Below are 24,226 nucleotides of genomic sequence, written 5' to 3' on the forward strand. Positions count from 1 at the left end.
AGAGCTGGAGATTTGCAAAGGACCGCAGATTGTGAATGGCTTCCAGAGCGGTAGTTAGCAGGTTCGAGAGAATGCTGACAGCAACTCCTTATTGAAAATCTCATTTGTATAATACATTTTTGTATCTAATGAACACATATGAATCATGCAAGATATATAAGAACATACAAGAACCATATAAGAGTTATAAAATAACTATATAAGATATATAATAACGTATAAGAACCATATCAAAACTTGTGAGAAGTCTCCTATAAGTTTGTTATATGGTTCGTATATGTTTTATAGTTCTTATATGGGTCTTGTATATTATTATATATCTTGTATGATCCATATGTACTTATTTAAGACGAAAAATTCTTATAAAAATGGCTTTTTCACTAGGATCGGGCCTTCCCAAGATCGGGTGCCGCAGAGTGCCATGATCTGCACACCATTAACGGTGTTCTAAATCAGATAGGCATTCCTGGAACGCCCGCATGGGAGCAGCTCGACTTGACGCAACTCACGCACGGCCCCCAAGCAGAGTGTGCACGCCACCGCCTCCAGGTCAGCCAAGGCGGCCATCCTGAATACCGGTGACCCGACTCGCAGGACACGCAACCCTAAGGCCACGGTGTAAGATAGACAGGTGGGGAAACAAGAGCCAAATGAGCGACCGGATCGTGTCCCCATCGGGTTTCTCTTTTTCTGTGGCGCCATCTATGTTGAGCACCGCGAACTCTCACTCCGGGTGGGCGACCGGTGGCGACCGGCTAAACTGACGGAAATGATTTCTCGTGGATTTTCAATGCAGGACTGTCGTGCTCTAGGTTTATTTTGCGCACTCTCCCAGAAAGTTCCATCCAAAGCCGATTCCAGTTTTTTCCTCTCGCTGCAGCGCCATCTGTCGCAAATCGGGGGTACCCGCAAGCAGACGAGTACGCAATCCGGTCACGGCGCTGCGGTAGGCTTCTATGGGCCGTTTCCCCACCTGTCTATTTTACACCCTGCCTAAGGCGGTGAGTGAACGCCTCCAAGAGCCGGTCGATATCGAGCGTGCCCACTATCGAGCTCAACCGGAGGAGGCCCATCTGCCCCCGCCGTTCTGAACCTTACGTGGAACGGATAAACACTGTCCGCGGTGGGTAGAACAGCTTTGGGCAGGTCCCCCGTGCCACACAAGGGCCTCGTGAACGGCGTCTGAGAAACAGGGGGCTGTACACTTCGTCTCTCGGCGATGGTGGAAACACGAACCGAGATGAGAGGCAGGGCAGCCCGGCGACACCATGGAGCCGCCCTTCCGAGGGCATACTCTACCCCCTCTGGCCCGTCCTCTTAACCATGACAACGGGCACTGGCGGTCTGACTGTACGGCGTCGACCTCCTACACCCAGAGCCACGCACCAGGAGCGGCTGAACAAAATGGCTCCACCATCCAACGTGGACGCCACAGTTCAGCAGCTCCGACGAAACAGGCCTGACCTGCCCGCAACCGAGGCCCGGGACCTCATGCAGCCTCCCACTGGTCGCACCGCCGCACCAACTCCGCTCGAGGCCCCACAATTGTCGCTGCAGAGACCCCTTGAACGTTCACCTACTCCACTAATGTCGCTGTTCCACTCCCGTCGCTGTCAGTGCACTCCTCGTATTATTCTATGTGGTGCCCTCAAGGACCCACCTAGTCACACCTTTGAAGTGTGTGTGTAGGGGGGGGGGGGGGGGGGGAGCGACCGCGAGGGCGTTTGACATGAGCCCGCGGGGCCAAGGGAGAGGAAGACGAGTGCGGAACTGAGCAGAGCTTGGGCGGCGAGATTGAGGAAATCCTGGCACGCAGCACGAATAGTGAAGGCGTAATGTCCCTCTCGTTTAAATATGTGACAACAAAATCCTTCGTACCTTGCGTTGTGTGAGGCAATCGAGGCGGCGCCTGATCGGGCGCTTGCTAATGTGGGCACGCAGGATATAAATTTGTCCCCATTTTTGCGCGCAACGCATATTCAGGTTAGATAATACCTCGAATGAACACTATTCACCCCATTACCTATTTTTAGCAAAGCCTTTTATTTCTAATAAAAAGAAAACAGTATTGGAAAGTAGACCAGACAGGGCTAGCGCGTTTTCTCGATAAGTCTTACTTCCTACCCGCATAGATTTTTATGGCGGGTTTATAAAAGCGAAGCTGTTTATGGCTAGGGTTCCATGGATTTCTTCTGCGTAGCGACTAAAAACTCTACGCTAGCACCGCCGCACGCGCCACACGCGCACACCTTTCCCGTACAAAGGATTCGATGTAAAGAACCGAAATAAAACGTTGACGGACGCGTGTGCAAGATGCCATTTGTTTTAGGCTTTTGCTTTAGAACAGTTACTGCTACAGACGCCGGCACGTGCAGCGCGAGGAACACCATTCCCTGCATTCTTCTTGATGCTTGGGTAACTTAGCTATAGGTCTATTCAGTATATTGGTTATCAATAGGTACCATTTGCAAGATCAGTAGACCCGCAGGTAAATAATAAAGCTTTCTCAAAGATTTGCCGCTGTGCGACCCGCGTCGGCCACGCTCCCACGGTCCTCGGATTGTTGTCGTTCCAAGCGCTTGTCCGCCCAGTTTTCTCTCCTTCCTCTCTCCCGGGGTGGCGGTCCCGACGCGCGTGACTACTTTCCACCGGGTGGTGGTGCCATTGCGCGTGTCTAGTTTCCTCCGGCTCTTCGGGGTCGGTCTGTGTCTTGTGCAAAGCAGATTCTCTGGTCATCCACCTTCATAAAGTGAAGTGGCTGATGGTTTTTTTAAAGAATTAGATCTATTATGTTTCCATTTTAGTGTCAAGAACATGGAACTCGTCAAAGAATATTTTAATAGCTGACACTTCTTGGCGACATTAAACTACAGGGAGTGATAACTCAACTCGTAAACCATTCGGAATTACATGATCAGAAAGATATCTGAGTGACCTGTGAATAAAGCAAGTTTTCTTTATACAGAAAAAAAGACTGACGAATTTTACCCCTAAAACGGAAGATATTTCTAAATTATAATTTAGATTTAAATTATACAGAATTAAGGCGTTCGCTGGTTGACTTCGGAGATTTGCTTGATTTTAACTTGGCATCCAACACTCATGTTGCGGTTTTCAGTGCTTAATGAGATTTGCGTGTACATTGACAGATTGCTCGAACATCAAAGCCATTCAAGTTATTCTTGTATTTTCTGCGTTCGTATTGCTTTTTAGTGGTTTTCAATTTACTTATTGTCCCTTTAGGTTACTATTCTTTTTTAATGTCACGCATTGGGAGATAATCGAAGAGGCACACATTTGTTTTATTTCTATTGCCTTTGGTAGTCATGATCTACAGCGATATTGTTTTTAATTGCAATAAAATGGTGCAAAGTCTTAATACTGTAAAAATGTGAAATATGTGAAGTGTGCAATCTATTGCTTATATTTTCAGTGAAGTGTCTTCACCCGTTATTTTATTGAATATCGTTGACTTGTAATATTTTGTACGAGACATCAAGATAAGATCCCACGTATATAGTTCTACACATGTGTGATACTAAATGTATGAAACGCACAAGAACTATTTGTTTTACCGTAACAACCAGCAACAAAAGGGGAAAAGGCAGCTCACGATAGTTTTTGAGTGTTTACTTCATGTAAAACCCATTTATAATTTACACTGCAGAAATAGAAAAAAAAATACGTATTAGATATTTAAATACATAAACCTTAGTTGATTTTTTTTTTGTCCCAACGCAACCATGCTACGATAACCGCCAGACTCATTCTGTCCTATCCTATCAGTGACTATAGTTAAGTTAATCTCGCATTGCTCACGCGATTAACTCAAACCTCAGCGAGCTTGCAATCGACCAAACACGTCCCAACAAACTTGCAATTTCAATAAAAAATATGGGAATTTAGATTATTTACTACATGATTAACTGCCTGCCATCTAACTTAAAATCTCCGAAAGTGTACATAAGAGAGCCGTGACTAAAAAAATTGCATTAGCATTTTATTATTATGAAGGTGTCTGACATTGCACAGATAGAAAGCAGTTTTTGTTTTATTGAAAAAAAGATCGCCTTTTGTGAAATCTTGTTTGCAAAAACCGTCACCGAAACAGTCAAAATGACATTAAGGTTAACAGAAACATAGTCACGTTTGACCTATGATTCTTCATACCGCACGAACGCTGAATAAAGAACTTTTGAAGTGTGGTTTGCACCGATTTTCAGCTTTTGCTACTCTGTAGTGAAACAACTGACTATCTCAAGACGTTAGATGTCTTCTGCCGACTTAAAATCTTAATGTCGTTCGCTAACATTTATTTGCCTCATTGTCTCTGTGCCTATATATCTAGCTGGTAAATGCAACTTCTGGTCAGCGTATCATTCGTTCCAAGATGCTCCGAACACTTGTGGAGAAGAGCTTGGTATTGGCATTGGTGATTGTCTTACATGATGCGTACCGTAAGTTAAGACAAACTTAATCGTTATTATTTAGAAGTCTTCATCCAGGCAAGACTTGATGTAGCAGTTTTGTTTATATTTAATGGTATCTAAAGAGTGTCGCATTGGTTGTTATTTGTGCTTAAGTATTCTACATTGTATTCAGTAGCTGAGTTAGGCTGTAGTAGCTTGGCCTCCTAGTTGTATTATTTTATATTTTATTTAGCAGCATAGCAGTCATAAAGCACACAAAATATCCAACACTTTATACTAATCACTGTCACAACGCGGTCGAAAAAACGTTGCATTTCGAAGTTGTACCGAGTTCATCTTTTACAGAACAGTATATTAGTTAAAACCAACATAGTCATTTACTTCTTGTAAGGCGCCAAAAGCAAATTATAAGATCAATGAAGCACTAAACTTGTGCTTGCTAACAACGTGCGTGTTAATTGGCGTGACGAAGTTGCAGCCTGTGAGTCAAGATCTGAATCTGGCTTATGAGAAAGATGTGCTCGTCACGCACATTGAAATGAGCGATGTGCGCAACTGGATGCTGATCTTTTTTTAGGGAATAGCTTCACGCGTTATTTGATTGAATATTTTGGGCTTAGGATATTTTTGTACCTGACGTCACCGTAAGAACACATCTTGTTTTGCACATGTGTGATCTTAAATTAATAAAACGATGTAACAATAATTGTTTCAGGAAAATTACTGCCAAGGAGAGTGAAAAGCGCTGCTCGCGATTGTTTTTGAGTGTTTACTTGGGGTCCCTTCCTGTATATATTACAAAGTTGCCGAAAAATTACGTTCATTTTAACACTCTCCTACTCGCGAAATTATTGAGGCTTTTCATATTTCTTGACTCGGAGAAAGATGTGTGAGAGCCATCGGTTTTCCTGTGTGATAAGGAGCTGTACTTTCTGCGCCAGATCGTGACTGGCATAATTTGAGTCTAGTGAACCTATTTTGATGACACGTGCCTTGTGTGGGGCGTATTGTTTGATCACACACTGTGTTATCTGGTATTGACTTATACGTTTCCTTTCCTTTGCAATTAAACATTTCAGGTGCGAGTACAGCTGTTGTCATGTCATGTCTGTCCCTTTCATTGTCCTCGTTTTTGAAGCTGTTACACTCATCATGTCAAACTTTTACCAACTCGCCCAGCTCAACACCTTGTTACTAATTCAAGCCATCACAAATTCGTTCAGAGTGATCTTTATCACTACCCCTGTGTCATATGTTTTGCAGACATCACGAAGCAGCAATTATTATTTTCAACAAATCAGCTTAACGGAAGACGATGTTAAAAAAATGAAATGAAAAGTTTCGATTTTTTAATTAGTTTACAATCTGGTGCTGAACATGAAGAGAGCGTCATGCCAATTAGAGACGCGTCATTTTTTAGTCGGAGAAGGTTTAAAATTAGTCCAAGGTTTCGAACGAGTCATTATTCCGGTTTAGTTGGGGTTCAGATTCAGTAACTTTTCATTTTGTCCCAGTTCGGCTACGGTTTAATCATGCATGCGTGTTAGCGGTTCAGTTACCGGTTCAACCAAGCGCAAACTTGCACAAGCCGTTTAACGCAATTCCGGCAACTTTTGTTTAGCATCCGCTACTTGCATTAGCCGGACGCAAGGATGAACTTTAAGGCTTACATCACGCCAAAATAAGATCACAAAACGAGAAAGACATGTTTAATGGTTCGTTCAAAATATGCGAACTATGCTTGGTCTCAGCGAAGGCGACGTATACTATGTATAGCGTACCAGTGCTGGTAAAATTTTTGGAACACAATGTACAATAGCTTGCTCCCTTTAAAGTCGATTTTCAGTAGCATATCAGAGATAATTTTCTTAAAACGGCGAGTCTTTTGAATTCGAAGAAACAACTTTTTATTTAAAATTAGTTGAATTAATAAGAAAATATTTCATGCATGCGGAATGAGCCAGTACCAAGCAGAAATAAAAAAAATATACATTACCCGTCACAGCATTCTCTGAAGTAGGTATGTCTTTTTCTTCAGATTCAAAACCAAATTGAATGCAAATGTTATTATTTTCTTAATGACGCAAAACGTTATGACTCACCAGATCTACTTTTTCCTTTCCTATTGAAAATAACACTTAAGCCCTGGTATGTTATCGGACTCTCTCAGCTCTTCCAACCCCTCCAGCCTATCAAACTCCTTTAACCCTTCAATCCCCTTCAGCCCTCCAAACCTCTTCAGACTCTTAAGACTTTCAGACTCCTCAGTCCTTCAACCGTTTGGACACCCAAATGACTGTGAATCATCGACCAAAACTGGCCGTTTAAAACGTTATTGGAAAGCTATTTGAGATATTGAGGTTTACATGCATGTTGTAACTCAAAAAGACGATAAGAGCAAACGTTTACTCAAACCCATGCTCAAGCAGCAGTAGACAAAAGCGATCATGCCGACTCTGGACAATTGAGTTTTTTGTCGCCAAAAAATATATTCTTCGAAACACTCACAGTGCGCTAGAAAAAATCCTGAGGAGATTTTATGAGTTGATGAGGACTCACGCATACATACCGTCAGTGGCATGTTTAACGAAAACACAAACGAGCGACCAACATCCGCACTGCTGAGGAATCGTGAGCATTGTCACGGTGTTGTCCTTCGGTGCCTTCGCGTTGGTGTCTCCGGCGTCTTTTTCGCACGCTGAATGCTTCTGAAGCCGGACGGACAAAGAGGCGCAAGAAACAGGGCACTGAGATACTTTCTTGATCGGTACACCTAGCTGCTTTAGAAAATGTATGGTCCCACGCATGGGGTGGAGAGCTGACACTTTGCGTCCGCTCGTTGCTCCGCATTTAATTTGGGCTCGTTGACGGAAAAATAACCGGGCGACTAGCTTCCGCTGGAGGCTGTATTTCAACTGAATAAAACCGGTCATCTTCAAAAAAAAAAAGAAAAAGGACACACTCCCATTTTCCCTACGCACCCTCTCTTCCTCGTGAGCGAGGAGTTGGAGTCCTTGGGCGCTTATTGCTAGCTCATAAAACAGGCACCCTGTACACACAGGCACAGCGATGGGGCGCGTTAGCCAAGGTCACGTTGTCAGGGACATTCAAAAGATTGGTTAGAGTCTGCTAAGTACCCTTTCTTATCACGTACCTAACCAGGCGGAGTTCCGCCGAAATGTTTACATTTAAGCTCGTGTAGTTAAAATATTGGTTCCTAAAGTGGCTTGCTGTACCGTTGTCCTATAAATGAAGTCACAGACAATCTCATTCAATCGTAATTCTTTTTTTTTTGCAATATATATATATATATAATTACTTATTTTTTCTGCGTTGGGTGTCTCTTCACGGTGGTGGATCTATCCGAGCTCACAGGCGGCGCAGGTTCAGGTTCTTCCGCGCCCTACCTCTCATATCATGCTACCGCCAAGGTTGTAGGCTGATCTGTTTGAAAAGTCGCTGCGGTTGCTTCCGTTACGTCGCGTAGACGTAGACGTTACATGACGGCTCTTGAAGCAGGCACCGCGAAGCATATGTTACAGGGTGGCGCCTCTCGATCCCTCCGGCCCATGGGCCTTTTTGGGTCAGTTGTTCAAACTTGTATTAGTACTTTTTTCTTCAAAACTGTCGTCTACCTCTTCGATGTCAGTTTGTCTTTTCCTGACTCCCCTGTATCATTTTTACGCTCTTTAATAATAATAAAATTGTGAAAAATGTGTGTGTGCACACCCCATTTATGGCCACCGCGTTATGCTCAACTTGGCCGTATTTTACGCTTTATAACTTCAAACCCACACACATATTTTATTATGTTTTTGCATATAACGTTAGTACATATTATAAATGTTAACATCGGAGTGTTTAAAAAATATTAAAGATGGCCTTTTTTTCAAATGATTCAAATTTCGAATGAGGCGCAACGAGGGTGTGCACATGGGAGTAGGCCAATACCGCCTAGAAGACAAGACCGTAGCGCTGACATTTTTGCGTCACCAGCAAAGACTGAAGCTGAACACAGATTGGAAACGAGTGCTGCCCCAGCGCTGGTCTTCGAGTCAAGTTTGAGCCGAAAGTTGACGCGATCGTCGTGTCCAATCTGTGACCAGCGTTGGCTTTCGCTGATGACGTCATCTCATACGGCTTTGTTATCTAGGTGTTGAGTAGGCGCCCACTCTCGCAGCCACTTTCCACCCTATAGTTTTATGAGTTACTACTCCCGTCTTGGTAGCGCAGAATGTATCGTAGGCCACGCGCTCCGCTGTTCGCATTCCATTCGTACTCGGTAATACGTGTTCTATCATAGCTGAACCAATCACAAACATAAAAGGCTCAGTAGCTTGCGCCTTTCGCACGGCTTGATTTGACGCATTAGCTCGTAACGTCAGCTGCGACTGGACCTAAGCGAAAACGAAGTATAATAAGAATCCCTAGAAATAAGAAGGTTGCTAAAACAACGTAATATTATGCAAAGCTAGAAATCGGTATAATTCCTGACTTCGTATTGATTAGAGCAGATGGAAAAACATTCGTCAAATATAAAGCCATTCAAGCAATTCCGAAGAGCTTTAGCTGAAACATGGAAAACATTTGTGTATATTCAATTCGCACAATGGAGCGGTACAAATATGACATTGCCTTGGTACAAAAATCTAGCGAATGCATATATAGCAATTCTGCAATGGGGTATAGTTGCTTCCTAAATGGAATTGAATAAGTTGGAAACGCAGTCTAAGCGCAGGTCATGCTGTTTCCTACCACAGATTCAAAAGTGATGGCCCCTCGTCAAAGATTTGTTTCACCTTGTTTGGTTCAATAGTTTTTAAATGCGAAGCAAGGTTGGTAAGTCATGAAGGAACAAATCGAAAAACATATATAAAAAAGTGGGCTTTTCCCAAATCGGCACCCGCATAATCTAAAGAAAATATTTTTGTTAATTCTGCCCGTACGCAACGTATAGACCTTTTTCACAAGGTTGCCGCCATCTTGAAATATCTTCACTTCCAGTATGAGCGAAAACATTCTTTTGCCGTCGTCACGCCAAAGAGAAGGCATTTAGGAGATAAGTGTAACCGTCACCCATTCACGTTTTGCATCCCCTCTATTTTTGTACTAATTGCAGGTTGAAACGTTTTAATATTTTTTCGACGCCCATACCGGATATGCCTACTTGGCGGTCGGGAGCGAGAGTAAGCGGAAACGGTCTATACCCGAAGATGAATGCTCTGGTCTACCTCCTAATTGAAATGATTTCGTGAAACAAAAACAACGCATTGCTGAATAACAGTGATATTTCTCACTGTTGATGATGCTAACTTCTAATTCTTGTTCATTTTCGTACAAAATGTTTTTTTTTTTTATATTCACGGAACTTTTTTTTTTTACCTGTGTTCGGGACCTTCATGTTTATGTGCCGTATTTTGCCCGCCGTCTCGGGGCTTTTGTCATGCTTAATATCTCTCACTGTATTACTTCGATCAAAACATCGTTTCGTGCAAAAATGCCAGCACTGTTGAAACCCATACCACAAACGCGTGCATTATATCTGTTGCCTGGTTTCTAGCGCGGGTGTTCTTTGTGATATTTTAGTTAAGCATGGGCTAACATGATACACGTTGGACATAAAGAAAACTCGAATAAACAAAGCTCGCCTATATGCAGAGCCATTCAATGCAACATTATTGTCATTTGGACAGTGACCGAATTATGTTAAAATCTTACGGATTGTTTCTTGTTCCAACAGACCTCAGAAAAACAAGGATTGTGTATCCACGTTTACTGGAAGCCCGGAGTCCAGATAGTCCGCTAAAGATCTTCGTGAATGACGAAATAACCCTAAATCTCGAACGAGCCGACGTTTTTCCTGATATGTTTTTGCTACGGTATTTCGAAGGAGAAACAGAAGTAAATGAATATGTGAGTGCAATTTTGGTCGTTGCGTTTGATATTGACGAAGTTAAGAAACTAAATGCATTTATATTTTGGTTCCTTTTACATTTTAGATTAAAGGATCAGACCTGAGCAATAAGGTGTATCACGACAGAGACCAAATGGCTGCCGTGTCTATTGAAAGGGATAACGGAATTCGCGTGGTAAGGAATAAATGCCTTATTCTTTTTATTTTTGCTGCATGTTTATGTGTTTCACCAAAGACAACAAAGCCTCAGGATTGCGCAGCCTCAAACTACACTCCCGCATTATACCGAATGTAACAGAGAACTCAATCGCCTAGCAAAGGCCGACTTTTAGATTATCCGCTATCAATATCCTCCTGTTCTATCTTGCAATTATTGATAGTGTTATGTTCATTTTTGCGGCGGCTGTCCGCCAAGTGTTGATCTTTAAGTGGCAAATTCTTGTACTTTGCTTTATTTGAATCTGTTATCTGCAATGAGATGTATAATTCGGGATCTGTGTATTTGGATACATCCAAAAACCTTCGACAAAATGTTGTAAATGTTTTTTTCATTTTTCGTACCTTCGAAGTTATCCCAAAAAGTCTAAATAACAAGGCCACAATGTAAAAATTAAAGACAAATATTTTTTTTTTACGAGTAAGTTTTTTGAGAGCACAGGGGGGTGGTCCGGAGGAGTGGCCATTTCAGGGTTATTCAAAATCTGGCGCTATTGACTGGTACTATCTCGTCAAGGTTTGTTGAGAACAACGGGTCATCGTAATTTTGATCACGACAAGTGCCAGTATTTGGGTTTCAAACTCGAAGCTTAAAGTTTCTGCTTTTTAGAGGGAGGGGTTATGTTTTTATATTAGTGAAATTTATAAACCCGTAGATTTCAAAAAAGTGGGCAGGGCACCTAGAGCCTCTATGTTTCCCACTATCCTCCGGCGTTTAGTCATTTCAACGTGTGGACGTTAATTGAATCATTACTTTCTTGAAAGACTTGTTGTGAGACAGTTATTATAGCCAATGGCAAAGAAGCCACAGAAAAATGCAGTCACTGAAATATAACTAGATAGAGATGATTTCTTAAGAATTAGGCGTATAGCTTTGTGTCCGGATGTTATTTTTATTTTAATATTTAATACAAAAATTTAAAACACATTAAAATGAGCTTCAGAATTCTGGAGAACTGGAAATCTAAAAAAAGATTTCGATAGTACCCAAAGTTTGCGCGAAAAATGAACTCCTAAACACGCTCTCTGAATTTCACACACAAAAAGGAAACAAACTTCGAAGACACAAGATCCTACATATAATGTATATAGCCTTTTTTAATTATAAAATAAAATATATAAACAAGTACACCAATCACAAATGTTCGTTGGCAGGAAACCCTGATGAAACTATTTACGTTAAACTGTGAAGATAATAAAATGTAGTTTTGAGATGAAAAAAAAATCGGTTTGTTTCTTTATCTCGCAACAAAAGGGTGAATATTGCGAAAAATGTAAGCAAAGTACAAAATACGTGGCTGAAACGATGTTAATTCAATTTCTTCAGATATTCATCATCATATCCTCAGGCTCACCTAACTACTCTCTCATATACTGTAGTATGTCGCTTTGGAAAAGATTCCAGTCAATAAAAAAAGACGTAACAAGCTGGTTAACGGAATACGAACAAGGGCAGAAAAAAATAATCAAATACAAAAATCATAGTAGTATTAGAACTAAAGCACTAATAACAAGCAGCTTCCATCCATGTGATATAATGCATAGGAATGATATCTGAACAATATATGTTCAAGGCACGCCAGTTGAGATCATTTTGGGCGTTCGAGAATTCTGGCATATCGCTGAAGAACCCGCAGACGCCAAATTCTTGAGCCATGTTTCATGAGAATATATATATATATATATATATATATATATATATATATATATATATAATTGTAATGAACATAATCAGTTTTTTGAAACTTCACAGGAAGGAACTATTCTCAAAAAATATCAAATAAGGCCAATGAACCGACAGGAGCAATCGGATGCCGGCTTTAATGCTCACGAATTGAGTGAAGTTGAGGAGCCTTTTCCGAATACTCGTGAGGATTGTGAGTAGTTATAAACGTTTTGATTTTGTGAATTAACACTTTTTTTATAGGGCACTGCCATCGGGAGTACACTAAAGTATAATTCTCTTGTAATGTTTAAACACATTGAGAGGCAGCTAACCAATAAAGTAAAACGTATTCTAAAGATATATCTAAAAAATACTTCAAATACAAACTGTATATGTAGGGAAACCCTAAAGAAACAGGAATTTGTGCTCGCAATATCCTTTCATTTGTTTTTGCACGATTCATTTTCAGTCACCTTCAAAGTACCGTTCGCTTGATGCAATACACTTCTCGAGAAGTTTCTTCCAATGTTCACAACAGCATTTAAACGTGTCGGTTTTGAAGCGCTTTAGTGCTTCTGGCGTTTGCTTTTAACTCTTCCACATTGGTAAACCGTTTCCTTTTAATAAATGTTTTTTATCAGGTGAATCATAGAAGTCAGAAGAGACGGAATCAGATGAATAAAGTGGCTGGTTTTTTGTTACTGTGTTTTGTTTTGTTAAAAACAGCTGAACATTCAACGTGGTGTGGGTAAGCGTGTTTTTATGCTGGTCGAAACAGTCTCTTGTTTGCCGAAACTTTGGTTGTCTTTCTGCCCGTACTGCACTGAGTGTTCAGCCGTTTTCGACTTAAAACGGCATTACCCCTACCCCACCCTCCCTAGTCACCCGACCTCGACCCATGAAAATTTGTCTTTAATATGTCACTTTCTATGAGAACCAGCATCATGACCGAGCGTCATTAACGAGCGACACACTGGTAGCGTTTCAAAATCCAGTTTCCCTGTTAAATTTCTGGATAAAATTGTCGTCGTGAGTTAACGTGAATTTACTTCTATACGATTCCAGCTTCCCCTTTAAATTTAGCGAGGAAAGCACTTTACGAGAGTGTGGGAAGAAATATGGAGGAGGGAGAGAATTAAGTGAGAGGCGGAAGGAGGGAGTGTACTTGGGCTAGTTGGTTATTCATGAATAGGAGGTAAAAGCGCTAAAAAAGCGCTCTGTGGTGTTCGTCATTCTTCAACTTGTCCGTCGTTTTTTAGCGCTTTTACCTCCTATTCGGAAGGAGGGAAGCAAATGCAGGTGAGGAGGGGGGCACCATACGAGTGTGAGGGGACGGAGTGGATAAGGGAGGGCAAGGGATGAGAGGAAAAGAAAGAAAAAAGGAAATTAAAAAATCTATATATCTATAAATACAAATCATAATTGTGTAATTTGCACGGGACATATTCTGTGCTCCCTCGTATATGTTAGCATGATTAGAATGTGTAATATTTTTCCCCGTATGAAAAAGTTTCCAAACAAGAACTGTTTACCGATGTGAAACAGGTGAAACAAAAAAACCGACTCGGCAGAAGCAATCTAAGGCATACAAATTGCCAAGTTTAGTTTGCTATGAGCATTGGGAAGAAAACGTTTTGATAAGTGTATTGCACTAGGCAAAGAGTACTTCGAAGGTGGCTAAAACCTGAACGTATACAACTAAATAAACGATTTCGCAAAAAAAAAAAAAAAAAAAAATCGGTTCCTTTTGAGTTTTTGTTGTACTGAAATACAATAAACCTATACTTTATGGGCACTTTTTCTTATAATGAAATATAACAAATATTATTGACTGATTGCTTGCTGTCCCGAATCTCTTTCTGTGTAAACTTGCAGATTTTGAAGTTCCAATGCAGGAGCGTATTGAAGTACCGACGCCACCGAGCATAGAATGTAAAGTATTGGCCAGAACTGGCAAATTGTTGATAGTTTTATTACACTTTGTATTGTTCAAATATTACCATGCTCCCTTTCATATATGAGATGCAATTAAATTTGTCTTTCTTAATGTTCCACAGTGCCTGAAATGGTGAACCCTGAATTGTACGTTCTCTTTGATGCTAACTCACATAAATCAATGGACAAGCCCTTGAAAGCAGCGATTTATGTGGCCATACTGACAGTGTCCGTAAGTAGCCGATTGCCTATTGGTTTGGTGATTATGAAGTGATTTCATTACACCAATCATAGGGAGATTGAAAATAGCGGTTCTTGCGAAGATCCTGCGAAGCTCTCTGCCTCCACTTCTTCAACTTGGTCCAGTCCGGCTTTAATTTCGTTTTTTTCCTTCTTCCTACATCATAACTACTCCCCCCCCCCCCCCCCCACCAGAACGAAACGGCGTCTCGCCGTTTTGCGAAATGACGTATGGCTTGGATCGCAGCACGCGTCTAGACTGGGGTCGGTCACTGTGTTTGCTTTCGGGAACCCACAATGCTCGGCAAGTTAATTGTCGGTGACTTGTCAAACGATCTATAATGGGCCTCGGTAAAAAGGAAATAAGGTAGGACCTTTTGAGCGAAACCAACGCTTCGTTGTGGTCTGCACAGCTGGACCAATTCTCCAGGGAAGCATAGAGACGCTTTCGTGAATATGTTCATAACGGGCACATTGACAATCTTGTGAGTCGAGTGTTCGGAAGCGTGCAAGTTGTTTTGCTTCTTCGACTCGACATGTCTCGGACGCGTAGTCCGTGAGCGTTTATCCGTCTTGTAATATCGTCAGAGAATCCTACATAAGGAACGCTTCGCGGCGGAAAAGAAGATGAAAAGGAGAATGACAGGTTAGGCTTATCGCGAACAGTAATAGGCAAATTCAAAGTTTAGAAGAACAACGTTCAAATTGCTGTGGTTAGTTCGAATGTACATTATGGTAATATGGGACTCTCCTGTTAGACCTCGGTCTCAGGAGTCCCAAATCCGCGGCATGACGGTTGACCGCGGAAGCGGTTTCGTCATCGCGACACTGCCTATGATCCTGGGCCCGTTTGCTCGAAGCCGGTTAACTCTAACCGCGGTTAAAAGTTAACCGACCTTCCCTACTAGGTACCTACAAGTACCTAGCCAAGTTTGAAGAGGGCTGGATGAGCGATAGCTCCGTGTTTTATTATGGGGCGGTGGCTGGTGTCACCTACTGGCTGTAGCGAATATAAGTGGCTTCTGTGGAAAGGTTCCCGAAATGGGGGGACCCAAAAAATGCGCGCTGCCTGGTTTTCGCGACGCAGCGTGGCATACATTTGAGCTTAAGAAACCATTTTTATTGCTCGTGGTACAAATAATTGGCAAGGTAAAACTAAATTAACCCTTGTTTGGAAATTTTCTAAATATTTGGCTGTATGAAGTGAAGAAAAGCCTCGTTGAAATTTCCTTCCGACTTCGAAAGAGGACGACGAAGTTGAGTCCTAAAAACGATGAGAAAGAAGTGAGCAGTGAAAGGCAGCATGGTTGGCCACCGGCAGCATGGTTGGCCAGCATGTAAGGACTCATAAATTGAAAAACCTGTAACTTGGCTCCACTGAAAATTGACCTATTAAATTACCCGAACATCGAGAAGAACGCTGGAAGTGTAATTCTATGATCCGCGCGCGCTGGCCTTCCACTTATAAAAGATTTGAAGTAAATAATCATAATAAATCGTTGACGAACGCCCGTGCACGGCAACATTTGTTTTAGGCTTTTTGCTTCAGAACAGTTATTACTGCAGACGCCAGCAGGTGCAGCGCGTGTAACTACACTCGTAGCATGCACCTCGGTGCTTTTGAAATTTAGCAAGAGGTCTATGGGAACGCTCCATGCTTCTGTGTGCTATCAATACCCGGCCGATTGAGTCAAGGCAATCCACTTTCCAAAAACGTTGCCATGCCGACAACTATCGCGTTCATTTAGGCTTAGGAATGGTCAGAGTCGAAAGTCTATCTAAAAAATGCGGCGAGGTCATTGCTCATGTTTTGCGTTTTAAGTGAGGTAATGCAGCGCGAAAACCTCCTGCACCATTCATTGCTGACTAACGCGCCCGCTACTGCAGCTACTGCGACGTATTAGTTCCAAAGCGAGCGGAGCTCACTCACCGGGGCACCGCCATGTTTCCCCGCCGTCCTTACTCTGCCGGTCACGTGACCCAAAATTCCCCGTCGTAGGGAAATCCGGTTAACCGCGGTTAGTTAACCAACTTCGAGCAAACGGGCCCTGGAGCGCATTTGTCAAACGCCAAACACGTTGATAAGAGTAAAACTGTTTCTTCTGCTATATCAACGATAAAAAACTGGGGGGCAGCTTAAGCATCACCTTTAAGAGTGGAACGTCATAGCGTTATCGGGTCCTGTTCAAAAAACGCATGCTCGTTGCCAAGCCTCGCAAGTGTGTGTGCGTGGTCTCGCCGGGAGCGTCACATGTCACGTGACGTCACACATAGTTACGACGTTACGACACTATTACCTTCTAAATTTGGCAGGAAAATTTTCCGTTAAATTCCAAGTGGAATTTTTCTGATATATTACCCCCCCCCCCCCCTCCCCAGTTACGAGATGTCAATCATCCTTCAGAGTCCGAGACCGATTATGAAGATTTCTTTCGAAATGCAGGGAGTGATGACGAAGAGACGGGCCTGAGCAGTTAGCCTAGTGATTCTGAAAAAACCAAGATCAAGCACGTTTTCTGGAAGCCGGTTAACTTAAAGCGCGGTAAAAAGTTAACCGCCCTTCCCTACTAGTACCTACAAGTACCTAGTCAAGCTTGACAAGCACTGGATGAGCGATAGCTCCGTGTTTTATCATGGTGTGGTAGCTGGTGTCACCAACTGGTTCTAGCGAATAGAAGTGTCTTTCGAGAAAGAGTTCCCAAGAAGGCGGAACCCAAAAATGCACGCTGCCCGGCTTTTGCTACGCTGCGTGGCGTACATTTGAGCTTAAGAAACACTCGTTGTTGTTTGTGGTACAGATATTGGGTAAGGTAAAACTAAATTAACCCTTATTTGAAAAAATTCTGAATGTTTGGCTGTCTGAAGTGAAGACAAACCTCGTTTCAATTACCTTCCAAGATCGACGAAGGACGACGAAGTTCAGTCCTAGAAGCAATAAGGAAGAAGTGAGAAGTGAAAGGCGGGCGTTACGCCGGCAGCATGGTTGTCCAGTAACAACTGCATATAACACCATCATAAAGTGAAAACTGTTTAATTCGGCTGTAGTGAAAATAGACCTATAGGCCCGTAGCTTGAGCTGCGCTGCTGGCGAGCAAAATATAATATTTGTGGTTCGCGTTTCGAACATGCTTCATTACGGTTCTCCACTACAGTTTTTCACACTCCGTTTCCCTGCAAGTGTCAGTGCAGCAGAGGCTAGAAAAGCAACCTCCGAGCTTGCAGTGTCCCTCCCAAGCACGCGCGCTCGTGCAGTGCAAGAATCGTTCAAGGGAACATGAATTTGCATGTAGCTTGAGCTTCGCTCTCACGCAAGGTGAAACATTCGTTCTGACGGAGGTTATGAAAGAAAGCAATAAGGAGTATTCACTGGCCGCCATAGCTGTGTTCGCGTTTGCTGGGCGAGTGCAGACGGCGAGCTTTCACAGTTCTTTTCCAAAGTGCATTCTACACGATCAAGATTACGCACCGTCGCAGCCTAATAATGTGAGCTTGCTCTGAGCATGCACTTTAAAAAGCGCCTTTAAATATGGCGTCCAGTGAGTATCTCCTATACAAATAATAATGCTGGAAGGAATCTTGATGAAACAATAAAGCCGCGAACTGCGTTTTTTACTTTTCATTTATTGCGCATGGACAGATTTTGACAGATGCTTGTATTCGAAGGAGACTCGTGCATAATCGAACGTTACAACGCCTCTTTTATAGTCGTATCGCGTGGATAGTGCAGACAGCATAGCAGAATCGCATCTTCCGGACTCGCTCGCGCCCCTTGGCCGGGTGCAACGGGCCTACTACTAAATTTCTCAAGCATCGTGGAGAAGAATGACGGTGTAATTTTACGCTCCGCGCGCGCTGGCCTTACCTGTATAAACGATTCGAAGTAACTGATCAAAACAGTGCTTTGACGAACGCGCGTGAAGGGCAATATTTGTTTTAGGCTTCTGTTTTTATAACGGTTACTACTGCAGACACCAGCACGTGCAGCGCGTGTAGCATGCACTTTGGTGCCTTATGAAGCTCAGTAAATGGTCTATAGGAACTCTGTCTGCTTCTGCGTGCGTGCAGTTAAGACCCGGCTGATTGAGTCAAGGAAATTCACTACAGTATTCCCAAGACGTTTCTATGCCAAAAATTACAGCGTCCATTGAGGCTTAATAAGGGCCAGTATCGAATGACTATCAAACAAAATGCTGTGAGGTCATTTCTATTGCTTTGCGATGTAAGTTAGGTAAGGCAAAGCGAAAGCCTTTCGCACCATTCATTGCCAACTAACGCGTCCAATATTGCTGCTACTACGACATATTATTCCCAACGCGAGCGTTGCTGGTTTGAAGGGGCACCGCCATGTTTCGCCGCCGTCCCTGCTCTGCCGGTCACGTGACCTAAAATTCCCCGTCGTAGGGAAATGCGGTTGACTTTTAACCACGGTTAAAGTTAACCGGCTTCGAGCAGACTGGCCAGAAACTTTCGATTTGACAGAACGCTGATTCAAAGAAAAAACAAAAAGAACGCCTCCAAAAAGAACTTAAAGGAGCTATGCAACGATATTCAATCGGAATGTTTTTCTTTCTACACGAGCTTACTGGCACACCTGGGACTCAAGGATACTCACACGCAACGCCACTGGCCAAGAAACCCCTTTGTTGCGGTGTAATTTCAAGGACAAAAGCGATCATTTTCATTCAATCTCTCCTTTGCAAAATTTGATGACGTAACTCGGGGATCGCAGTACACCCAAGTGACGATATTTGAATGCGGTTCATAGATTGGACCCGAGCATTGCGTGGGCACTCGACTTGGGCTCGTGACAATTGCTAGCTCGAGAAGCATTCGGGTTGTGACCCGTGTCCAATCGCTGAAACGACGACAACAGCCGAGCCATAACAATCTCTGGAACTCAGCGCGTGTCCTGCGCTTTGCCAACCCCAGCGCGTGGCTATGATCAACACCGGCGGCATATAATCGGCTCCAGATCACGTGGCCGCTTGTTCTGGCTGCGAGTTGAGGCGGTGAACGCTGCTCGTTTTTCTTAAATTTTTTTCTGGGACTTCTATTGCGTGGGGTGAAAAACGAACGCGTTCATAGGTTATTAACGTTAGGGATCGGTTTTAAGCGGTATTTGTGCAAAGTACAAAAATTGTTGCATCGCTCCTTTAAGAGAAACGTTGATCTCTGACGTCGACACAAGTGAAAAAATGCACTTCCGAGCCCATTACTTGGGATATTGACTCCATTCTTGTATTTCAGGCAATTTTTTGATCGGGGGATGTTTCACCACTTGGCAGAGCAAACTAATCTCTACTATGTGATGAAAAGTGGAAAATGTCTTAACACAGATGCTAATGAGCTGGAGCAGATCGTTGGGATTCTCTTGATGACGGGGTTGATTCCGTGTTCACAATATCACTTTTATTGGAGTGACAAGCTGCAGTTAGCTCCGGTACCTCAGACAATGTCCAAGAACAGGTTCAAACAGCTCAAAATGTATTATCGTGTTGCTGACAACAGCGAGACCCTGCCAAGAGGGTACCCAGACTTTCACAGTCTCTTCCAGCTTTGTCATTTTTCTGGATACATTCCAGAAAAATGCTTGGCTGTGGCGCCACATGAAGCAGACAGTGTAGATGAGCACATGTTCCGTTCAAAGTAAGCTCAATCGTTCGAGAGTTCAAGAGAAATAAACCCCATAAGTGGGGTTTTCAGATTTTTGTTCGGGCCGCCATTTCAAGTATTATATACCAATTTCACGTCTACATTCTAGCAGACACGCTGAGACCGAACCAAGATTAACAGCTCCGCTTTGGTCGCAACGTGGCTATGGCAATGTGCGAAGGTTTGCCCAACGACAGTAACTTCAAAGTTACGTTTGACAATTAATTTCACTCCGTCGAACTGATCGAAGCTTTGAAGAAACGACAAGTTTATTCCTGTGGCACAATTCGTGCCAATTGAACGAGGAACTACTTGCTGGAATCCAAAAAGAACCTCCGAAAGAAAAGGAAAGGTTCCTTCAACTAAAACGTAAAAGCATAAAAGTCGTCGTGATGGCCCGATGGCTGGACAATAAAGCAGTTTAGCTTGCCTCGTTCTACGTAGGGCTTGAACTAAAAGACCAAATGAAAAGTTGGAGCGCTTTAAAAAAGAAGCACATCGCAGGTGAAAGCCCAGCAATCGTGAACACCAACACTGACCCAAAGGCCGGGGGGGGGGGGGGGGGATGTTGACCTGGCAGACAAGTTTATCCAATATTACAGCATACCAACACGTCTCTCCAAGAGAAATATAAAGCGGTTCGTGCATTTCATGAACTTAATCGCTATCAATTCATGGCTTGTCTACCGGCGACACGCGCAGCAGCTTCAACTCTCCAATGATACAGCTTTGTTCGAGTTCGCCTTGGATGTGTCAAATGCCCTTCGAGGTTGGAGTAGGTAGATGCAAGAAGAATGGGGAAGGCCAGTCAGCCGTGCTGGTGGACATGCCAGAAATGTGGTCGAACAAGAAACCCCCGACCATGGCTTGACACCAAGTACGGCCAGCTAGGGCACTGGCCATTGTTAAAAAAAGATAAACAACACTGCAGAAACTGCACCTCCTACTAAGAGTGCAGCGGCACGAAATTTAACATCAGGCTCTGCCTCAGCAACCGCAAGAATCGCTTTATCAAGTCCACAACAAGTAGGCAACATTGCTTGCAGCAATTGTACGCGCCAATGTGTTTCACCAGACTCGGGCAAATACTACGCAATGTTTTTGTTACTTTTTTTTAATTTTATTGAATTTGATTTGATATGTAATAGCCGATATTTTTTCGGGGAGTCGCAGTTTGGAAAAAAAATATCAAAATATGAAAAAACGGTTTAAGTGTTTTTACTTCGTTTTTCATGGTTTTTGTACAAAGGAGTGCACACAATAAAATTATGTCTTGTGAATTAAAAAGATTGGTCCAGAAAAGGAAGGACGAAATCCAGCAAAGCGCATGGTAATCTCTGATTAGCGAGAAAGGAGGGCTGAAGCGATGTGCATGAACTTACGCCGTAGGCCAGACGACAACCATGCACTCGCATTTAGAAATGATGCACTCGTGTTCCGCTGCAGAAATTGTACGGCTGGCCTAGGCAACACCACATTCTTGGCATTATTGGTGCTCTGCTAATATAGCGCATATGCCGTGGCAGCTGGCGTTAGTTCTTGATTCAGTTGAAAGGGTTGGGACAAAATGTCTTAAAATGGATCTAGAAGTGAGAGCGGCCCTAAATGTTACAAAAGCAGCCTGTTAACCGTCTCGGCACAAAAATATATATATTTTTTAATTATAAAATAACGGGCCGTATATACAAGTTGGCGAATGAAGTCCGAAAAACCTTCCCACGTCCTTAGGTCATGTTGGTATTTAAAATTCTCGTACGGCTCGGTTCTTTTGAGGGTCAGGTCCGTTGCCGTGATTTTCAAGAAGATAAACAAGTACCTTGATTTTTGTGCAGCAGAATTAGCTCCTATAAGAGTCGATTGGACACTTGCCTTCCGGAAGAGGGTCAGGACTGGATCAAGTTTTTTAAGATGAAATAAAACCGTGGTGGAAAAAATATGATGTCGTCTGTATAGCACAACCATGTTTATTTTAGCACTTGGAAGAGACGGTCAATCATTCGTTCGAACGATGCTGGAGTGTTGAATATGCCGAACGACATTACATTTAAATCGCAAAGGCCGTCTGTAGTTATTAATGCTGCATTATCTCTATCCGACTCGTAAACTTTGGTCTGCCAGGAGTTGGTGCAAAGATTGGGAGACGAATGTACTCAGTGCCTTGTAGGCAATCGAGCGTAACATAAATACGTGTTAGTGGCCCTAAGTATACGTATTTTTGTGATCTTGTTGAGGAGACGATAGTCTGCTCAACAAGATGAGAATCGCCAGGAGCCAACATTTTTCAAGTCTCGACCACCGGCGCCGCGCCGCAGGGTAGCGTGGTAATGCCGCCCGCTCACGGCTCTCGTAGTTCGTAAACTTTTGTGGCGGACTGTACGTGGTTAGTTGCCCCATCGTCTGCGTCAGTAACGAGCGATGTGGCCAGCCTCGCTGCAGTGGAAGCAGTGCTACAGTTGAATTGAGTCCAGGCCTTCTTGGGAAGAACGATCTCAAAGAGTTAACACTTATGTTATGTAATATAGCCAACAAAATATTCCATAAGAAAACGAAAACAGGTCTATGGTGATGACTAACCAGTTAACTGACTCGTAATCATTTTTTTACTCCGTTGTTCACTGTAGTTGCAATGGCGTAAATATGAAGCGACAATTCTGTAACCTGCAGCATGTCTCAGAATTTGCCTTAGTTCCTATTCAGAAGCGATAAAACAGTGACAAAAAAAAAAGCGCTTCTTGGGATGTGCCCTTTAAGTGCAGTGTATTTCGGGCTCCTTGCATTGGAATGAAAATGTAATAAGCATTAATTAACTGAAGAGTTCACGATTGATTAATATATACATTTCTTTCTAGGCGAACTTCCGTTTTGAAGCGATGGTTAGCCCACGTGTTCAAATAAAACTCTGTGGTGTTACAGTATTAAAGGTGAGTACCATTTTTGGTAAAATATAGTGGTCATTAAATATTAGGATAATTTATTTTCAGATTTATCCGCTTAGCAGAAAGACCACGTAGATGAATGAAAATAGCGCTCAATTGTTAATTGCAGTATATTAAAGTTGACGAAATATATATATTTCTTTTAGGATTGTAAACTTTTATCTGTAAGGACCCCACCTACTCGATAAGATCGCTGCACGACAGAATATCCCAGTCATGTTCTCGGCACCGAACAAAGGAAACTCTATGTGCCTCAGGGTAAATCAGGCCAAGAACCACCAGACAGCATGCAACACTGCGCACAGGACCAAGTACGCCACATGCCAGATTGGTGTTGTGTACCAGATCCCAATGTCATGCGGAAGCTGCTACATCGGGCAGGCGGGACGCTGCATTAATGAAGGAGTCAGGGAGCACGCGGCGTCGGTGCAGGCCACGGGGGCTGGGCACCTTGCAGTCCATTGCCGCACGTGCGGGTGCCGTCCAAGCTTTAGCAGCGTTTCTATTCTTAAAAGACACAAACATGCCATTGCGCGCGAAATTCCCGAGGCCCTTGCCATTGAGAAAAGCGCCGATGACCGCGTGAGTATGCCGTCCGTCATGGTCAGCAAGAAAGAAAGGCATTTTTTGCAAAGTGACCCGGCCCCATCAAAGGGAATAAAAGGGATATGTTACGATGGGGGTTTGTCGGTTGGGTCAGGGAGGTATAATTGACCAAACTTGATAATTTAGTGTAATTTAGTTTAATTTAGTAATGTTAGCTTTTAGCTTGATTTACTGCCATTACTTTAGGTGGGAATCTTTGGGTTAAAGTTATGAAGAAGAACTATAAAGTCTGAGTTGATAGTCAGCGGTGTGTATGTCTCTATTTCTTCCTGGGTGTGTTTTATCCCTATCGTCCTAGCTGACCGCTTTCTTTTCCATTATGTACTAACTAGCTCAACTTCACCCTGTTACACAGGATTTTAACATACACTCGACCAAACTGGTACTCATTGCTAAATTAAGGGAGGTATCGCTGCCATAGCCATCAGATCTACTAAGCGACCAGTTGGCAGGCTTTGTGGTTGGAGTGAGGAGTTTAATACCTATTCGTTTTTCTTTATGAAGTGCCAACAATATATTATATATACTGTGTCAAAGTGCATATCCAATATATAAAATAATACGGCACCGCGAACAGGTAATTTTTATAAGAATTACGAGCATAATTGAGGACCTTAGCGCTAGCACGAAG

The 24,226-nt window shown here is 42.9% G+C and overlaps 1 protein-coding gene across 1 annotated transcript in view; it reads left to right on the top strand.

Annotated features, from left to right (window-relative positions):
• Nucleotides 1-1,323: 1,323 nt before the first annotated feature.
• The window catches only part of LOC120846730, a 41,990-nt gene continuing 19,087 nt past the window's right edge, over nt 1,324-24,226 (top strand). Inside the window, exons 1-6 of the mRNA XM_040218593.1 lie at nt 1,324-1,457; nt 1,618-1,677; nt 10,178-10,343; nt 10,430-10,519; nt 12,314-12,437; nt 14,284-14,393. Coding sequence (XP_040074527.1) covers nt 1,324-1,457; nt 1,618-1,677; nt 10,178-10,343; nt 10,430-10,519; nt 12,314-12,437; nt 14,284-14,393 — 684 coding nt within the window. The remainder of the gene's footprint in view (nt 1,458-1,617; nt 1,678-10,177; nt 10,344-10,429; nt 10,520-12,313; nt 12,438-14,283; nt 14,394-24,226) is intronic.

Source organism: Ixodes scapularis, unplaced genomic scaffold (assembly GCF_016920785.2).
Source record: "Ixodes scapularis isolate PalLabHiFi unplaced genomic scaffold, ASM1692078v2 PGA_scaffold4__175_contigs__length_147842914, whole genome shotgun sequence".
Lineage (NCBI taxonomy): Eukaryota > Metazoa > Arthropoda > Arachnida > Ixodida > Ixodidae > Ixodes > Ixodes scapularis.